Genomic DNA, 19,613 nt, shown 5'->3' with positions numbered 1-19,613 from the left:
ACCACCACCTTCTCGTCCCCATCATTGTCATTCAAAAAGACAGCGGTAGCAGTAAAGCTCGGAAACTCCCTGTGAGTCAGAAATGGGTAAAGCTGCAATACTCTATTGTAGGATATAGAAATCAGGGGCCTGAAAAATGGGTGTTAAACTATATAGCTTGCCAGTGCACCATATTGGAGTACCTGGCTTCCATTCTTAGCTCTGAGTGCACACCCTGAGGAGTAATGGCCTGAGTGGTCAGGACCCTGCCACCTAAACTGAGTGCTCTACTCTTGGCTTCAGGTCCATCTGTGGCCATTACACACATCAGGGGAATGAACCAGTACATGGGAGGGATGAGGGAGGAAAGATGGAAAAATGGGAAGGAGGAAGGGAGAGAATGCATAAAGAAACTGAGATCAGAGAGGCTAATAGGACCTCCTGTTCTGACAACAAGACAGCTCTATGACTGCTTATCAGCACAAGGGACAGAGGAAGTGGCCCCCATTGAACATCCCCTAGAAAGAAGCTCTGCAGAGCTAAGCACTTCTGGCCGTTGCGTTGGCATCTTGAAGACCATGCTGTAACTTCCATTCTGCTTCTTCCCCAGAGGATTTACATAATATCTGCCTATCCTAAGAGAGCTGGGCTGGTGCAGCACTTCAGCTGGAGAAGATTTCATACCTCCATGCATTCAAGAGTAGGAGCAAGCTAAAAAGCAGGCAGACGTTGTTCAGGGTTCCCTTCACCAACTATGAGAGATATATATATGGCCCCACTGTAGAGTAGTCAATGAAATACGATTCAGTGGTAAATGGCTTTGCTTAGGCATGCTGAGGGTCCCCACCTCCCTCACTGAAGCATCACTCTTCCTTACTCGGTGTTTTGTCTGTATGTCCCTCTGCCTGTTTTTTTCTTCATCTACTTTTCTTTTTTTTTTTTAAAGATTTTTTATTATTATTGGAAAGCCGGATATACAGAAAGGAGGAGAGACAGAGAGGAAGATCTTCCATCCGATGTTTCACTCCCCAACTGAGCCGCAACGGGCCGGTGCTGCGCCGATCCGACGCCAGGAACCTGGAACCTCTTCCGGGTCTCCCACGCGGGTGCAGGGTCCCAAAACTTTGGGCCGTCCTCAACTGCTTTCCCAGGCCACAAGCAGAGAGCTGGATGGGAAGTGGGACCGCCGGGATTAGAACCGGCGCCCATATGGGATCCCGGGGCTTTCAAGGCGAGGACTTTAGCCGCTAGGCCACGCCGCCGGGCCCCTTCATCTACTTTTCTTACTTGCCTTTTTCATTTCTCTTTCCTGCCTTCATGGTGGAGGCCTCAATCTGTTCCTAGTAACCCCAGAAGCTGCCTAGCCTCCCCTATCCTCAGGGCAGGTTGACACCATCCCTGCCTACCAAGCCCTAGGGGTCAAAGACACAGGCACACACCAGTTCCCACCAGCAGTCTCTACACTGAGGATGGACAAAACAGGGAAGTAGAGACCCATGTCTAGCTCTGACCTTGTGTTTCAGACCAGGGCCTGCTGTGCTGGATACTTTGGGCCCCAGTGCCAGGCCTGCCCTGGGAAAGGACAGAATGTCTGCTTTGGAAATGGGATCTGCTTGGATGGCATAAATGGTACAGGCACCTGTGAGTGTGGAGAGGGCTTCGGTGGGACAGCCTGTGAGAGCTGCGCCGAGGGCAAGTATGGTATCCACTGTGATCAAGGTATGGACCCAACCACCTCCCCAGTTAGTCAGCCCCCCAACCTGCAGAAGCTGAGTTGGAATTCACAGAAACACTGTAATGAGGCATACATTCCCACACCAGCCTCTCTCCTACCTGCTATGATCCTCGTAGATTAGAATATCTGTCATTTGCATAGGGCAGGGTTCCCAAACATTGTCAGTCACTAACCTGGACCTGCTTTGTTCACTGACATTCCAACCCACCTAGGTTTCAATCCTCATATTTGTATATACTAGTCATCACAGTTAAAATTTCCCTTACAGGTGTTATTCAGTGGTTTCAAACAACAAATTTGCCCAGGTTATTTCCTTTAAGCCACACAGAAGTCTTGTATCTGCTGGTATTGCTATGTTCATTCTACAGAGGATGATACTGAGGAAAGAGATGATAACTGACTCCCCCAGGGTCACACCGGAGAGGCACACCTGGGACTTTAATGCATCCTTGCTTGACCAACTCAGCACTTTGAGTTTGTGCCATCCTTTCTATTGGCTTGTCATCATCAAGCCATAGTTTTTTAAGTCATTTTTGTGAAGATTGTGACTTGTGTGAGCCAAGTCATCTGCATTCTCATACCCTCCCACCCTGCCCTCCTTGTGTCCAGAGACATTCCTGGGAGCAGGCAAACTTGGGAGAAGGGGCTTCCCAATCCATGGTGAGAAAACAAAACTTTGTACTACCTAGTACTAAAACCTGGTACAGAAACTTGACCTGGCTAATACCACTTTCTCACCAGCTGGTCAAGCCAGACAATTGTAATATACACTAAAAAATACTATAATTGGGTCATACATCATTGCAATCCTAGTGTCCTTTGTCCTGTGTTTTCTGGGGGAATTATATGCTTACATTTGTCCGGGAATTCCTAACATAGGAACCAGAGGAAGCTCTCTGGGATCCAGCAAACTCACAAAATGAATTCTGCAGAGGAAGGCTGGGGTCATCCATTGATTTCAACCTGTTATCAGCGTGGCTCATAACCCCACTGTGAAACAAAGAACCAATATTGCCATGCTCCTGAAGCAGTGATGGCACACCACAGTTGTAGAAATCCAGTGGCATATGGGCCTCTTGATAGTCCACTTATAAAACACCCAGTCATTTCCAAAGGACCACATAACCCTCAGCTAACCCTGCCTCAGGTCACTCTTCTGCTTCGTGGGTCGCACCCATTGTTGCAGTGGGATCTGGTTTACCTGTTAGCCTGCTCGACTGTCTTCTGCACTCCTCCCCTTCCTGTGACTCTAGCCCTCCATGAAAGGTAGTGAGCCTACAACCAGGCTGCAGCATGAGATGCAACCACACAAACCCAGGAAATGGCAAATGACGTGTAGACCTGAGTCAGGGTCTGATAACTTGTGGGGGTCTGTTCGCTCAGCATGTTCTTGCGTCCACGGAAGATGCAACCAAGGCCTGTCAGGTGACGGCTCCTGTGAATGTGATGTTGGCTGGCGGGGAGTGAGATGCGACAGTGGTAAGAGCCAACCTTTTATATTTAAGATCTGTCCTTGACCTTACTTCCTAGCAGCTACATATTTGTCCTTCTGAAATAGAAATGATGCCTTTATTATCAGGCTAGAAACATAATTCATTCTTGCAGCAAAAAAAGTATGAAGTACAAAGAAAATCAGAAAAGAGGAAATAAAAATCATTCATGCTCCCAAGGCAGGAAAGAACTATTACTGATATTCTGTGCTAGCCTCCCAACACTTTTCTAAGAATACATATGTATATGTTGGTGGTCATAGTCAGTATACTGCTGTGTAACCACTTCACAATATGTAATGGATAATGGATAATAGTAGATAAAAGTGAGTAAAAAAATAGATAATAGTAGGTAAAAAGATGTTTTAATTCCAAACTGTTCCATTAGATAACTGTAACCACTAGTTTTCTGCTTTTATAATATCATCTTGAGTTTATCCCGTGTCTTTGCTGCATTTGTCTTATTAATTTATTTGATTAAATGTCTAGGGATGGGGCTTCTGAATCAGGCTAGTAAGTACTCCTGGAGAAAATTTGCTGCTTGTAGCCAAGGTGGACCTTCAGAAGAAACATCAATTTATTCTCCAACCATAAGGGTCTGTTAGCTGGACATCTAATAGGAAGAGCCGACTGCTATAGGAAAATCAAATTCATTCAGTTTGCTTCCTACCATGAGCCATTTCTAAACAACCACAAAAATTTAAATGTTACATGTTTGCTTGCTTATAAAAGAATCAAAAACTGGACAGATTAGCTAGAATTAATTAGATGGCATACATAAATAAAAGTGGAGAATCAAACCCAGCCAAGGGCCACACACAACAAACTATTAAAGCTGACAGTCACATCTGAAGGAGGATACTTCTATCAATATATTTGGCCTTGAAATTTAGTTCTAACCTCCCTAGAAGCCAAGTACAGAAGGACTTCCATGATCATGTAGTTTAACGTATTATTTAACCTATGGTGCATACCAGTTACTTCCAAGGAAGTCAGTCTTCTCTGAGCACAAGTACTAAAAGGAAGCTCTGGAGCAAGGTGTAGTGAAAGAGACTCACATGACACCTGCTTCTCTTTCAGCCATCACAAAAGACAGCTGCAATGGGACCTGCCACACCAGCGCCAAGTAGGTGCCCCTGGCCCTTCCTGGGAATGTTGGGAAGAGGATCCTTTCCCGAAAGTGTCCCCTCCAGGCCCTTATCTCAGAGTAGTTTTCTGATATTGCTCCTAGGAATTTGCAATGAATTTAAGTGAGAAACTAAAAATATCTCTGGAGAGGCCTCCATTGGCTGGCAAGATCCAGCCTTGTCAACAAGCTGCTGTCTGACTCACCTGGCACGTTGACAAAAATGCCGGCTGTCACTTTCCATATAAGCCTGGAGACTTTCACACAGGCCAAGGCATCAGGGGACTTGGCTTCAGCGAGCCTTGCTCACCATCTTGACCGAGCCTCATGTGGCCTCCTACACCCCACTTCGAGAGATGCTTAGTGAATCAATAAACAAGCCATAGTTGGAGTTAGTCCTGCATTCTAAGTCAACTTCAGTCACTTTCACTGATGCACACACCTTGAGTCAATTGAGGAGGAGAGAGAGGGAGGAAGGAATCTCGTTACAAGAATCATAACTGTAAACTATTTTATTTTAAAAAGGGAAATGTAAAAAAAAAAAATCCTGCTATGCCTCAGTTTATTCATCAGTAAATGGGGCTTGTAGTACGACTGCCTTGCTAAGGCTGTTGAACAGGGTGCTAATGACAGGGAGTGATGTTGAAGGCTCTAGCCTGCTGGCAGCGTCTCTCCTTTGTCCGGAGCTGATGCTGTAGACACCGCTCTGTGGTAATGACTGCAGGAAACACTGGCTGTAGTGGCGTAGCACCAACCAAGTGCTGGGGTCCCAAGCCTAACATAGGCCCCCTGGGTGCCAGGTGGGAGCAAGAGCCAAGATGTTGAAGAGGACGTAGTGTTGGGAGTCCCATGGAGAGGGGTTGACTGGTTTTCTAGTAACACCATTTGCCCTTCCTCCTTGAAGCTGCCTTCCTAATCCAGATGGCACGGGCTCGTGTAAATGCGCGGCAGGATTCCGAGGAAACGGAACCATCTGCACAGGCAAGTGAGGAGGGAATTGGCGGAGGGCGGATGAGGGGCATCCAGACTTTGCCTGGCTGCTGAGAGAACTGTGCTCTGGACACCAATGGGCCTGAGCAGCTGGTGCCCACGATGGACAGTGACATGTCCTGTCTTGGGGTCAGCGGAGGTAGGAATAGCAAGGTGTTTGTGTATGACACAACTGGTTTGGGAGGGGCTGGACAATTGCACCTGTTTTTGAGGTACAATCACACTGCAGTCTGAGACATTCATAGCCTTGACCGCAATCAGCATCACCCAGGCAGCTTCTAAAGCTCCTAACTTGATTGGCCCAGGGCACAGCTGGGGCATCAGAGCTCTGGGGTGGAACAGAGAAGAGTTTGAGCCCTAGTGTGTCCTCCCTGACCTGCCTGGCTCTCAGGGGGTCTTTTCACTTCTCTAAGACTCATTAGCTCATTCATAACGAGCTCTCCATACATAACAACAGAGTGAAGCAGCTGCTACACAGATTCATGCTCATATCCCTTCCTCTTGAATCTAAGTTGTTATTTTTGTTAGCTCAAGTATTTGCTCCGGCACTTTTTTTATTAAATTCATTTATTTGAAAATCAGAGTGTGTGTGCTGTCATCTGCTGGCATACAGAGATTTCACTGAAACCATCCCTCCCTCCTCCTCCGCTCCATGTCATCTCTATTCTGCAGCAATCGATGCCTGTGAGCTCAGCAATGGGGGTTGCTCCGCCAAGGCCTACTGTAAAAGGACCACCCCAGGAAGCCGAGTTTGCATGTGCAAGGCGGGCTACACGGGTGACGGCATCTTGTGTCTGGGTAGGTGGCTGTTCCCTGACAGTGCAGTGGAAACAGTGGCTGAGTCAGAACCTGTGAACCAGCTGTGACATGTAGGTTCCTGTTGCTAGGATCCAACCACCAGGCTCCTAGTGTAGTTCACTGGGCACGAATGCAGGAAGCTATGGGAATGTCCCCCAGGGAGGAAACAGGACTGCAGACAGTCACAGTGAGAACGGTGGGATTGAAGTTGATTTTGGTGTTAAAAAAACAAACTGCATAGTAGGGGATTTTCAGGAATATTTAGAAGACCTCTCAAAGGGGAGCTGAGGTTGGATGTCGCAGTTCATTGTTGTGTCTCTTTGGTTCCCTTTCTTCTGGGGCAAATTTCAGCCTGAATCTGATTCCTGTAACCTTGATGTTGGAGACTATAATTACTTCTCCCACTGGGTTTTTTCTTTTCCTTAAAAGCTTTACTTGAAAGACCAAGTAACAGAGACAGAGAAGCACAGAGGGATTGGTTTTCCATCTGCCAGTTCACCTTCACTACATGGCTGCAGTAGCCAGCACTAAGCCATCCAGGTCTCCCACGTGGGTGTAGGGGCCTAAGCACTTGGGCCACCTCCTGTTGCTGCCACCGATGCATTAGCAGGGAGCTGGATCAGAAATGGAGCTTCTGGGACATGATCCGACACCCATATGGGATGGAGCAGGTGATTTTATCCACTATGCCATAGCACCTGTTCCTGCCAACTGTTTTTCCCTTGGGTGGCTTGTCCTCTCCTAGGGGTTGGCATGGGGAGGCACCTACTGTTAGTTTTTGTTTGTTTGTTTGTTTGTTTGTTTGTTTCATAAGCAAGTTCAGTTTGTGCACTCCCAGCCTGACAGTAGCACAAGAAATGTTGCCACATTCAAACCTGAGGCCTGAGGCCTGGATTTCCATACCTCTCACTCGCACCCATTTGGGGTGTAACTTTTGTCCAGTCAGTCAAGGCATTATCTGATTTTTCTCCTGTGTCCTTGCTTTTTCCATGCTGGCTACTAATGGGCAATGAGTGAGGAGACGCTTCAGCGCCGAGCAACAGCCACGTCTTCCCCTAAATGTCCCCTAGATGTAGTGTCTGTTGCTGACCCTTCTCTGAGTCCTTCTGTGATGCAATGGTTCTTCTCCTTCCTAAGCCTCTTCACCTACAGTGCTAGTGGGAAGGGACTCCAAGATCTCCTATTTCCTGGCCTGGGCTGTGCACACTCCTATTCACCACCTCCCTGCCCCAGAGGGTCAGGTTTAAACCCCCAGGGGTTGATTTTAAGAATTCACCTCTATTGCCCTCCACTGCTGGGTTCAGTCTGTCACAGAGTTCTGTGAACCTGCTCTCCGCCGTCAGCTGGCCCTCCCCGCTTCCCCACCACCACCGCCCCCTGGAAACCGCCACTTGCAAACAAGACTTGGCTCTTACACGAGATTCCTGGCTGTTTGTTTTTAAAGAAATCAACCCGTGTTTGGAGAACAATGGTGGCTGTGACAAGAATGCGGAATGCACTCAGACAGGACCCAACCAGGTGAGCCAGCTGCACTGAGACCCACTAAGAGGACATTCCTGGGGTCTGGACACAGGCCAATGGGAGAGAGGCCAAGAACAGAGCTCTGAGGGGCTGTGACCACACATAAACACTGCAGGACAAATAAGAAAAAGAATAGAAAAGTAAGAGTGGCATTCTGTTCTTTTAAAAAAATATATATATATATATGTGTATATATATATGTGTGTATATATATATATATATATATATGTTTGAGAAGGATGGGGAGGAACAGATCTTCCATCTGCTGGTTCACTCCCCAAATAGCTACAGTGTCTAGAACTGGACCAGGCCAAAGCCAGGAGTCAGGAGCTTCATCCAGGTCTCCCGCCTGGCAGCATGAGCACAGGGACTTCAGCCATCTTCCTCTGCTTTCCAAGGGGCTCTAGCGGGGACTGGATTGGAAGCAGAGCAGCCCAGACACAAGCGAGTGCTCATATGGGATGTCAGTGTTGCAGGCAGTAGATTGATCTGATATTCCATGATGTTGGGCCCTGGATGCCACTGTTAAGGAGAACTGAGGGTTCCAGGTGGGAAAGGGATGAGAAACAAATACCACAGGCTCTCAGAAGCACCTCGCTTGTCTACGGAATGCTCCCCTTTCTCAAATCGTCCACACACCCAGGATCCCACACTGTTGTTCTCTGACTTGTGGCTCTTTCAGACATCTGTTAGGTCCTCAGTCAGCCATGTCCTCCCAAGCACAGCAGCCTGTATGCCCCTCTGGAGAGCTGCTTTAGGAAGTGAAAAACATATGAGATCATCAGTATCAGACAGTGGGACTCACAGGGGATAGACACAGGCCAGGTAGCTGACGGCTTAAGACCCAGGGTTGGTCTCCCCCAGGCTCTGACACACTGAGCACACCAGGGGGCCAGGCAGGAACTCCCATGTACCCAAAGCTCGAGGCCACAATTCCATCTCCAGGGAAGGCTCTGTTGGCTTTGTTGAGCTATTCAGGGACCTCAGTCCCAGGTCCCTCAATGGGCAGATCACACAGGTGCCCAAAGTACCTGAGTTGTAGGTGTACGTACATGCACATATCATCAGGGAAAACCGTACAGCCCATGGCTGGCTTTCTTAGATGTATTGGGCTTCAGTAGCAGTTTTGTTTCAAACCACCTATGGGATAGGAGTTGACTCTAAAGGCCTTCAGACATGCACCTGCTGACCTATATGGCAATGATCTCTGACAGCAAGATCTTGGTTGGCAAGGGACAGCAGGTGAGCATCTTGGGGAAGATTTTGGGCAGAAGATGGGAACTGTGGTAAAGGAGGAGAAAGAGGTACAGTGAGAATATGTCCCTGTGGTCCTGACTGGCCCAACCAATGAGTTCAAGTTCTGAGTAGACATCCCAGCAGCGGCTCCGCTGCTACTCAGCACACTGTAAAAGAGAATTAGAAAAACTGCCCCCTGAGAGCCGACACTGGGAGCAAGTGCCCCTTCCTCAGGATGCAGAGTCAATAAACAAAGGGTGGGCTGAGCCAGCTGCTCTCAGAGCTGCTCAGAGAGACCCTTCAGACAGTGCATCCTCGCTCCACCTGAAGCCCCACCTTGCTTCCTTAGTTAACCCGTGGCCTTGACTGGGCCCTCTTCTTTGCATCTCCTGCTGCTGGTGCCTTTGGACTCAGCCTGGGCAAAGATAAGCAAGAAATGAGTGTAACTGGGAGTGGGATGGAGCTTCACTTGCTTCCTTCCTCTCTGAAGCTTCACCTGTCCAAGAGAAGAAGGGAGCACCTAATGGTGAGAAAGCAAATAATAAATCAGAACAGCTTCTTTTTCATAAAAGGAGGTTGTCTTGGCAGCAAAGACAAGACAGTTATGTGGGAGATCCCAGCGCTCAAAGGCAGTGTGCCCAAAGTGCTCCAGAGGACAGTTAATTGTCAGAAAATAGAGATGTCCTTGCCACACTGATACGGCCGTGACTGTCACAGAACTCAAGTCAGCAAGCGCATGTGGCCAGGACAGAAATTTCATGGGAAGTGACTATGTTGCCTCTGCTCCTGGCAGGCTGCCTGCAACTGTTTGCCGACATACACAGGAGATGGGAAGGTCTGCACACTCATCAACATCTGCCTAATTGTGAGTATAGCCCTGGTCACACCCTCAGGGCTTCTGGCTGGGGGCCTCCAAGCCCATCCTGGGGGATGCCTTCTCAGGACTTCTGGGCTGCAAACACATTTTTTCTTCATGATCAAATGTAAATATTGGAGGGAGAAAGAGAATAGACAGTCCCCTAGGCTGCAGGCCCCCCTGGGGAGCCAAGGAAGTCCCCTAAAAACAAGGGTCCTAAGCCATCTCGGGGAAGTCCCCCAGAGGCAGGCCACACAGTCAGAGCAGGAAGTAGCCCTGGGAGACTGCCAATCTGAACATCCAGTCTGAAATCTGGTTCCCTGACCATGATGATTGGATGGTTGAATGCCCATGGCAATTGCCTGTGACTGCTTATTTGTTTCATTTATTTTCATTGTACCTAATGTAGAGGAAGAGAAAGCCCATTAAAAGCTAGCTTTGCAGAATGTCAGTTGTTGCCCTCTGGAAGACAGAAATATGTGCAGCCAGAAGATGAGTGCGGCTGGGGGTCGGGGGCAGACGTGGAGAAGGAACTCTGAGGGCTTTAGGAGAGTAAAGGCACTCTGCCGACACTGTGATGGGAGAACACGTCATCGAAGACTGGACCCGCAGGACACAGCATGGCCAGCCCGGGGCTGGACCAACCACACTGTCCCGTTAGCTCTGACCATGGTGCAACACAAAAGGCAAGCTGCTAATCAGAAGGGAACCTGGAGGACCTTACAGAGGAGTTTCTGTAGTCTTCACTCAGTGTTTATGTAAACCCAAACTGCTCTAAAAACCAAGTCTGTGAGTTAAGACACACACGTGCACATCAGCATTCGTGGAAAAGTCAGTGTCTGTCTGCTCTCCCATTGTCGCCCAGTATGTGTAGTTGCTATCGTTCAGGTTTGTTCCCAGCTTGAGCTGTTTTTTTCTGATAGAAAAGATTTTATCTGAAGTAGCACACTTGACCAAAAACAAAGTCCTTATTGAGCTCTCTGTGTGTTTTTCCTACATCCATGAAAAGCTGGGAGGAGAAACTTCAGGACCCAGGGGTGTGAATTTCATGACCTATACAGTAGCACATCAAACACACTTTCTCAGTTCAGCCACAGCACTCTGAACTAAGTCCATCCACTTACCTAGCCCCATCTTGCCAGTTCTTATCAAAGGGCACACATCATCCATACACATATCATCAACTCTCCCAATTCTCTTGCTCATTAAAGAGGCACAGGGGTGGGAGATGGAGGCCACGACCAGCATTTCAAGGACATAAGGATGGCTTGCGTTCTATGTAAGCCCAAGGGGAGGCAGGAGCTGGACTAGGCAACTGACATTGCAAGAAAAAGTATTTTCTCCCAACGCACAACAGAACATTAGGAACTGTTCAGAGATAGGCAGAGGGTGGGGGGGAGGAATGGACTTTTCGTAACTCAAGGGATTTAGGCAAAGCAACAGAGCAAGATATGGGCTATCAAACCAGGTAGCCACGAGGCGCTCCCAGCCCTGAGTCCTGCAAGGCGGGGCAGCAAGCCACTTTTCTTCTTCTCCAAGCCAGATCCTCCTAATTGATTCCTCATGTTCATCTGGCAAGCGCTTCTATACAAAGAAACATTGCATGAGAACTGTGAGGGGGATGCCAAGGAAAACAGAGGCAGCCAGGGCCTGGGAGCGGCTCTTGAGAGCATTCTGACTAGGATGGCACTGACAGCAGTCCTCCCATTGGCCTTTTCTGCTTTCTTAAAAATATCCACCTTGTGTTGGCCCAAAGACTGTTGGTGTGGCTGAGGTGGGAGACCCCAGCAGACTTTGAGCTCCCCTCACAGCAATACATTCCCTTAGGAATCAGCTCTCTGTCTCAAAGCTGGAGAATGGCAGGCTGGGAGAGATCAGGCACAAGAGCAACCAGGAAGGTCCAACCAAAAGACTGTTGCTAGTGGGCAAAGTCCACGTAGCTCCAACTGACGGGTGCCTGGAGTGATGCCAATGTTGACAGAGATGGGTGTTTTCATGAATTGTAATATTCTTCCAATTTGTAAGTGATAAGAATTCCAAAAACTCTTTGAAACATGAACAAAACACAATCCACTAGCCTGGTGATTGAGACCCCTGGGATGCTGGTCCCTGGCTTCTGCCTTCCTCTCACTGCCTTTCTGAAAGCCCGCTGAGGTTAAGGGTTAGGCCTGGATTGGAGACCAGGCTCCACTGACTGAGACGGTCAAACAGCTTGGCCTCGCTGTGCCTTAGTCCACATCCATTGTGAACCAAGATAATAATGCCCCATTCAAGCAAGTATTGTAAGGATTGAAAGAGCTGATGTTTATAAAGCAGAGTTCTTTGATATTTCCATAAATATAAACTTTTGTTTTAATTACTAATAGATCCACCCTCAAACCCTCCATGCTTGCATGCCGGCTCTTCAGAACATCCCTCCAATCCCAGTCACCCGCCCAAGTCCTCACTATGCTTCAAGACAAATTTAAATCTCCCGCTTTGAGACCCCATTCCTGCTCACTCCAGCATGCAGAGATTTCCAGCCTGTCATCTACCAAAGCCCTTATGGCCAAGGTCTACTCAAAGGACCTGTCATGCTGGAACCCAAGGCTACGGAGATTAAGATGGCTCTTAAAACCATAGAGAGTTGGAAGACACGTTTCAGAACACAGCAAATAATGCAAGCTAGTTGGAGCTAGAGAGTAGGACCAAAAATACATCTCAACACAAACTTGCTTGACCAATTAACTACTCTGGTCTCTGATGCCCTGAAACTTTTACCAGAAAAATGGAGGCTGTAGTGAATTTGCGATCTGCAATCAGACCGGAAAAGACAAAAGGACTTGCACTTGCAAGATAAATTACACAGGCGATGGATTTACCTGCCGTGGCAATATCTATCAGGTAAGACAAGATGTGTCTCCACAAAGAAAGCTCTGCTTCCCCCTCTGAGGTGAGGATTGAGGTCACTCAGGGAGGTTCAAGGTGTTCACTGCAGAGCTCTGTTAACCTGTAAGTGACTGTTTCTACAAAAACTAGCAACGGAAAAAAATCGTGTCTGCTCACGGGAATCCATTTGACCTGTGATGGAATGATAAAGATTGATGGAAAGTGCTGGAGCCAGGACCTCTGCGATTGAATTCATTTCTGCCAGGCAGTGCATTGTGACTTGGGGCCTATTATATTAACTCTGTGTGCCTCATGTTTCATATCTCTGAAAGAAAACAATGAAACTGAGGCTATCAATTTATTATAAGCATTAAATGTGATCATGTGTTCAAAAGGACACAGAATACACAGTAAAAGTTGTACCATGCTGTGGACTGATGTTCATATGAGTGTGTGTGCATGCATATATCACTCAGATACCTGCAATGGATATGGAGAACAAGGTAGTAAATACCTTCAGGTTCATTTTTTTTTAAGATTTTTATTGGAAAGGCAAACTTATAGAGTGAAGGAAATACAGATCTTCCATCTACTGACTCACTCCCCCAGATGACCACAACAGTCGAAGTTAAGCCAAGCTGCTCTGACAACAGGAGGCAGGACGCTTCTCCAGGTCTCCCATGCAGGTGCAGGATCCCAAGTCTTTGGGCCATCCTCTTCTCCTTTCCCAGGCCACAAGCAGAGAGCTTGATGGGAAGTGGAGCAGCTGGGACAGGAACCAGTGCCCATACAGGATGCCAGCACTTACAGGAAGAGGATTAGTGCATCTGAGCCATCATGCCAGGCTCTTTCAGGTTCATTATTAAGCCAAAATTTGGTTATTTGGTTTAAAGTAATCCTAGAGCAAACCAAATCTTCCATAAACCTACAACTTATATTTTTAAATATTTCAACGTTTTCTTAATATTTGTCCAGCATTTAAAAGGCTCCTAAAACTCAGCTTGAGGCTTTCTTTGGTGAATCGAATGGAGAGCGCAGAAAGGTTTTGGAACTCTCAAATGTATGCACCTCATTCTCCTGCACATCAGTGGCAAGCCTATAGGTGAAGCTCAAAGAAGACCCATAGGAGCAGTTTTCCACTGAGAGGATACCTGTAACCTAGAAAAATCATCCAGTGATAACTGTGTGTTATTCCTGTATACAATCCACAGGCGTTGAGCAATGAACTTTCTCTTTCTTTATAGGAACTTCCCAGGGACCCAAAAACGTCACAGTTTTTCTTCCAGCTACAGGTAAGAGCCACAGATAACGCTAGCCTAGAGGCCGACTTTCAAGCTAGATCCAGGATAACCTGTAGCCTTCAGAGTTGAGGAGGGGGGAACAAAGTCTAGGACCTCAGAATTGTGGAATAGGCTTAAACAATTAGAAAGGAGGAGCTCCCAGCTTGCCACGCATTGTATACATAAAGTGAAAAGTTACTCTGTAGCCTGTAAATACGTCTAATTATGGTTCTTTAAAGAAATTAGAAAATATATATAGTATATGAAAAAACTCCCAACAAACCAGTGAGAAAAACTGATGATAACTTAGATCCAAAAATGTGGAGTTGTTCTTTCTGCACAATTAGGCTGCATATCTGAATTCAGATATACTACACTGAAGAATAAAATGCCTAGAAACTAGGAGAGTCATGGAAAACTAGAAGAAAATATAGATAACCTAGTTTCTACACAGTGTTAGAATCCCAGGAAGATGACCCTAATAAGGTAAGAAAATCTTGGCACTTTGTGTGATTATGTGAATCATGTGAAATATTGGTATGTGGAAGAGCCACTGGCAAATAACAACAGTTGCTTCAAGGTGCCAGGATAATGGAGTTTTTATTGTCTTCAATAAGCTGCATGGATATCTTTAAAATCTTGAATGTAATGGCATATGTAACTTTTCTAATTAAAAAAAAAAAAAGACTTCAACACCAGAGAATCCAGGTTCTATTGGCATCCAGGACTAAAATATGTATCTTCTCAGCCACTTCACCCCTGTCGCCTTGCTGGCATGCACCTGAGCACTGCCCACATTAACAGTGCATTTATGGTAAGCAAGGTCCATGGTCCCACCTTCTTTCCCGCAGGAGCACTCCATGCGGGAACTGGCTGGACCGGGTCCCTTCACTGTTTTTGCACCTTCATCTGCTGCCTTTAATGAGGACCTGAGGGTAAGCATGAAGCAATGGGCAAGAGAAGGAGGTCTGGGGCAAGAACATAGTTCGGGAATCTCAAGCTGAACTTGACAATGTGGGCACTCGGGGCAGGGCATTTATGATCAGGTGCAGCCAGCCCGCATTAGTAGAGAGTAAACAGGGAGCTCTGTTAGGGAACACGCTCTAAAGGACATTCCTGGACAGCACAGAAGGTTGGCAGAAGTGAACCATCCTCACAGTGATCCAAACCTCCCAGAGATTAGCAAAATAATAATAACAATAATAAATAAATAGTAGAGTGGGGGAGAGGCTGGGTTAAGGGCACTTAAATAGTTCCTTTTCTTGCAGGACTTCTCAGAATCTTTATTACCCTATTCCTCACTAGGGTTCTTCAGTCTGGGTTGCCCATGAGTAATCTTGGTAGCCAGCAGGTGTTGAGGGTCTGTTCTAGGTGCCTGGCCTATACTAACACAAGTGGTCCACACAGAACTAAGCACTGCTAATTGTTCTTGTTTCATAGTTGAGGACATTGAAGGAAGTCACTTTGCAAAGATCATGTGACATGCAGGCAGGGGCATGACTTTTTTTTTTAATCCACTGCCCATACTGCTTCTGTATATAGATATTTTGGATACCAGTAAAGTACAGGCACAAAAATCATTTTGAAGAATTTGACTGGGCCTGATATTGTGGCATGGGTAATATAACCATATATTATATGGTTCAAACTGTAGTTGTTCCACTTCTAATTTGCCTTCCTGTTAATGCACCTTGCAGAGCAGCCTGAGTTCTTGAACCCCAGTCACCCACATGGGAGACCCAGATGGAGCTCCAGGCTCCTGGCTTCAGTCTGGCCCAACCATCTTGGGGAGCAAACCAGCAGATGGATGATTGACAGATCGACTGATCAATAGATTGATCTTACTCTGCCTCCTGTTGTTTTCTCACTCTACCCTTACCGCATAATTCTGACCTTAAGATAAATAGTCTTCAAACAAAAGAATTTGATATTTGATAACTTGCTTTTCAAGCATCAAGAAAGTTATCTTGAAACAATGAGAATTTTGTGGGCTTTTTGTTGTGCCCATGTTATAGTTCATATTGTTTCTGTTTTAAATACATTTGAAGGGCAGAGAGAAGAAGATAAACAAGTAGAGTGCTCCCACCTGTTGGTCACTCCACATGCCCACATCATGGAGGGATGGGCCAGACAAAAGTTAGCAGTCAGGACTCGATCCAGGTCTGCCATATGGGTCCCAGGAACCCAGCTACTTGACACTTCACTGACGTGATCCAGAGTGGACATTGGCAGAAAGCTGGGGTCTGGAGTGGAGCCGGAACTTGAAAGCAGGCACTCCCCAGTGGATATGGGCATCACAAACAGTGTCCACCAAATGCCCACCCCAATGTTGTGAATTTTTGATTTCTGGATAGAGCTGCATGGAATGTCTTCCAATACCAAAGCTTTACATCTGACCCCATTATTGCCAAGCATAGGCTGTAACCCTGTTGGGTTTTCCAAAATATTTCACAAGAAAATGTGTTTTGGAGGAGCAGCTCACAGGGTTCCAGGCCTGTAATCAGTGCTGTGAACTGCCGGACCAGAGGGGCTATCATGCCCTTCCAACTCTGACACTCTACCAGAAAAGGCAGGGAAGAAACCAGGGTCACTTCCTGTACAGCCTTGACCCTCTCACTCTGACCACAAACCAGCCCAACATGCCAGATTCTACAAGAGGACGGAAGGGTAGGGCAGGGTATACAGGAAGAGAGAGCCAGAGAGAAGATTCTAGCAAAAGGCTCCTGCCTCTGGCTGTAAACTCAACCCTACTTTTTCAGATTAGAGATTGGCACCAGCAGGGCCTGATGCCCCAAGTTCTTCGTTACCACATGGTTGCCTGCCACCAGTTGCCTCTGGAAAGCCTGAAACAGACTCCAAATGTCACTTCCCTCCAAGGAGAGCCAATTGTTGTCTCCATCTCTCAGGTAAGGCACACCACCTCCAGAAGGCAGCTATTTTTCTTAGATTCTCTCTTTCCTGTTCTTTGAATGAATTGCCAGCAATTTTAATAAAAAAAAATTATGGAATGCTTTTATGTGTTGGAATACATGAATTAAGTATTTGATGGGTACTAACTCACTTAGCCCTCAAAATAATCCTATATTGTAGATAGTACTATTATCATCCCCAAAATTAGGGAACTGAGTTCAGAAAGGTTAAGTAGCTTACCCAAGGTCACACTGCAAGGAAATACTCAAACTAGAATTCCAAGCAAAGGCAGGGAAGTTCCAGACTACAGGGAGTAGAACTGCATTGGGAGCACTGGTCAGAAACTGGAGAGGGATGAAAGCTTCCAACCAAAGCCACCTGACCTGGATGGCCTGTCCCCCTCCCTGACGACAGAGAAACAAAGGGTGACTGCAAAACTCATGCAAAGGGAAAGGGGACTGGGGACAAGGATGTGGAGCCTGCGTATTAAAGCAGCTAGTGTATTTGACATTTGAGAATCATGTTGAAATGACTGTTTTGGTAAGTGATCTATTATTTGCTGTTAACTTCTGCATATGAAAACTGCATTCTTGTCACAGTTTTCTCTTTAAACTCACACAAAAATGTATTCAGGTAACCCAAATCTTTTAGAATTGTTCCCCCTGATGATTTGATGTGTGGGTGAAGCTTCTGGGGAAAAGCAGTCCTGTGCCTGCTTCTCTTTGTGCTCATTTTCACTCTCAATTTCCTGGTTAATTACAGGGTGCCGTGTATTTAAATAAAAGGGCAAAGGTCATAGCCAGCGACTTCATCAGTACTAATGGAATCATCCATATCATAGACAAGCTACTGAGTCCCCAAAACCTGCTCGTCACCCCCAGAGACGCCTCAGGACACATCCTGGTAGGTGAAGCTTCTGACATGCTCTTGGCCCGGAGGCATCCCGAGATGCTAGCCGCTCGGTTCTGAACGTCAGTGGCATCTTGAGAAATGTTCATTTTGCTGCTTCCGCTGTGGGAATCAGAGAGCTGGGGAGACACAGACTTCCCATCTGCTGCTTCAGTCCCCACATGGATGCAGCAGAGGGCACGGGGCTGGGGCCTGGGCAGGATCCAAGTCTCCAATGTGAGTAGCAGGCACCTGACCTCGAGTGATCACCTGCTGCCTTCCAGGGTCTGCACTGCAAGAAGCTGCAATCAGGATCTGAGGCAGGAGTCAAACCTGAGTATTCTGATGGCAGATGGGCAGCTTAATGACCAGATTTATTTTAAACCAATAAATAGATTTTATGTGTTTTTCTTGAGTGTCTTCAAAGACAAAGCAGTCTTGCAAAGACTTGGAATCTAGTTAAATGTTATGACAGATTTGACTGATGGTGTGATTGATAGATACACAGATTATAATGAAGTAGAATGGTAAATAGATACAGTAATAATAGATGAGAGAACTCTTGAACTAAACCTAGAGTGAGGCTCCTCAACAGACAGAAAAGACCATTTTAAGGTTTATTTCGACTTGCTAGCGTTGACGTTAGCCAACATCCAACATTGCAGATGTCACAATCTACTCTAGCTTACTCAAAAAGGAGTTCTTAAGCTAGCAAGCGCATCATCAAGTTATTTGGAAGGCCAGAGCCCAATTCAGAGTGTTACACAGTCGAAAACCACATAGCCCAGGAATACCTGCAAGGAGAGGACACCCAGCCCCACTGAGGGGCTGCTCTGCCCGTAACTGCTGTGCCCCTGCCACTTGTCTGCAACCTCACCATCCAGGGCACTGGAGAACTGGACAGCAGAGGTTTCTGCCATTGTGCTTGCCAGTCTGCTGGCAGTCCCTACCACATCATGCTGCTTCTTCCCACCACCAAATCTAGCATAAATGCTTCTGCTTGGTGGTCCCTATATCACCTATGGTGCTCTAGCTGCAAGGGACTCTGCAAAAATGTAGAACCCAGCCTTCTGGCTTCTGTAATGCAGAAGCGCATGGGCAGAGTTGAAGGGAGTGCTGATGAGCTAGTCTGCCGTATCTGCAGTTACCTTGCTGCATTCAGCTTTTGTTAAACTGCTTTGTGAACTGGACGAGGAAAGCTTTCATGCCATTCTTCTCATCTTTGCAGCAAAATATGACAGCAGTGGCAATAAAGCATGGCTACATCAAATTCAGCAACTTGTTACAGGTAAAGACCCAGGGTAACATTAACTTAGAGAATAGCATGCTCTCAAGGTGGAGGAATCCACCAGGGGGGAGGGGCATGGGGAGGGGTGGGGGGATTCCCAGAGCCTATGAAACTGTCACATAATGCAAAATAATTAATAAAAAAGGAAAATATTAAAAATAAAACAGTTTTTAAAAAGAAAATTCCCAAAACAAAACTTTTGGGGAAAATGAGCTTAGTCTCTCTTTTAAATAAATTAAATAAATAAATAGAATAGCATGCTAAGGAAGCTTTGGGTTTGGGCTTGGTTTGGTTTGGTTGTTGTCTTAGAGCTGGCTAGCTGGTTGGTTGGTTGGTTGGTTGGTTGGTTTTCCCTTAGCAAGTTGTTTTGGCATCAGTTTTCTAGAAAACAAAGTCATTCTCTGCCACTCCATTCTCAAACATTGCATGGCTTTTCAACCCTATAGTACATACTGGCTGATGTAGAAATTGAGGTATTTGAGGCTGAAGTTTAAATCAGCAATCCCTGTACCAGGTACTGCACATCTGAGATCATCAACTCCATTACAGAGATGGGGACATGGAACTAGAGAGCTTGAGAATGCTTACCTTAAAGGGAGGTAGAAATTGGATTAGAAATCATATGTTTCCAACTTCAGAGACTCTCCC

General features: G+C 46.5%; 1 protein-coding gene across 2 annotated transcripts in view; it reads left to right on the top strand.

The window, feature by feature from the left end:
* Positions 1 to 19,613, top strand: part of STAB2 (stabilin 2) — a 133,268-nt gene that overhangs the window by 86,821 nt on the left and 26,834 nt on the right. For both annotated transcript variants that reach the window (XM_058673667.1, XM_004589784.4), the window contains exons 39-51: positions 1,503 to 1,698; positions 3,098 to 3,193; positions 4,285 to 4,330; positions 5,235 to 5,311; positions 5,993 to 6,118; positions 7,563 to 7,636; positions 9,669 to 9,740; positions 12,495 to 12,614; positions 13,844 to 13,891; positions 14,731 to 14,814; positions 16,639 to 16,785; positions 17,552 to 17,692; positions 18,906 to 18,965. In XM_058673667.1, the coding sequence (XP_058529650.1) occupies positions 1,503 to 1,698; positions 3,098 to 3,193; positions 4,285 to 4,330; positions 5,235 to 5,311; positions 5,993 to 6,118; positions 7,563 to 7,636; positions 9,669 to 9,740; positions 12,495 to 12,614; positions 13,844 to 13,891; positions 14,731 to 14,814; positions 16,639 to 16,785; positions 17,552 to 17,692; positions 18,906 to 18,965 (1,287 nt within the window). The remainder of the gene's footprint in view (positions 1 to 1,502; positions 1,699 to 3,097; positions 3,194 to 4,284; positions 4,331 to 5,234; positions 5,312 to 5,992; positions 6,119 to 7,562; positions 7,637 to 9,668; positions 9,741 to 12,494; positions 12,615 to 13,843; positions 13,892 to 14,730; positions 14,815 to 16,638; positions 16,786 to 17,551; positions 17,693 to 18,905; positions 18,966 to 19,613) is intronic.

The sequence above is a fragment of the Ochotona princeps genome, chromosome 15 (assembly GCF_030435755.1).
Source record: "Ochotona princeps isolate mOchPri1 chromosome 15, mOchPri1.hap1, whole genome shotgun sequence".
NCBI lineage: Eukaryota > Metazoa > Chordata > Mammalia > Lagomorpha > Ochotonidae > Ochotona > Ochotona princeps.
Note: the sequence above shows the minus strand (reverse complement) of the source record. Positions and strands in the feature narration are given on the sequence as shown.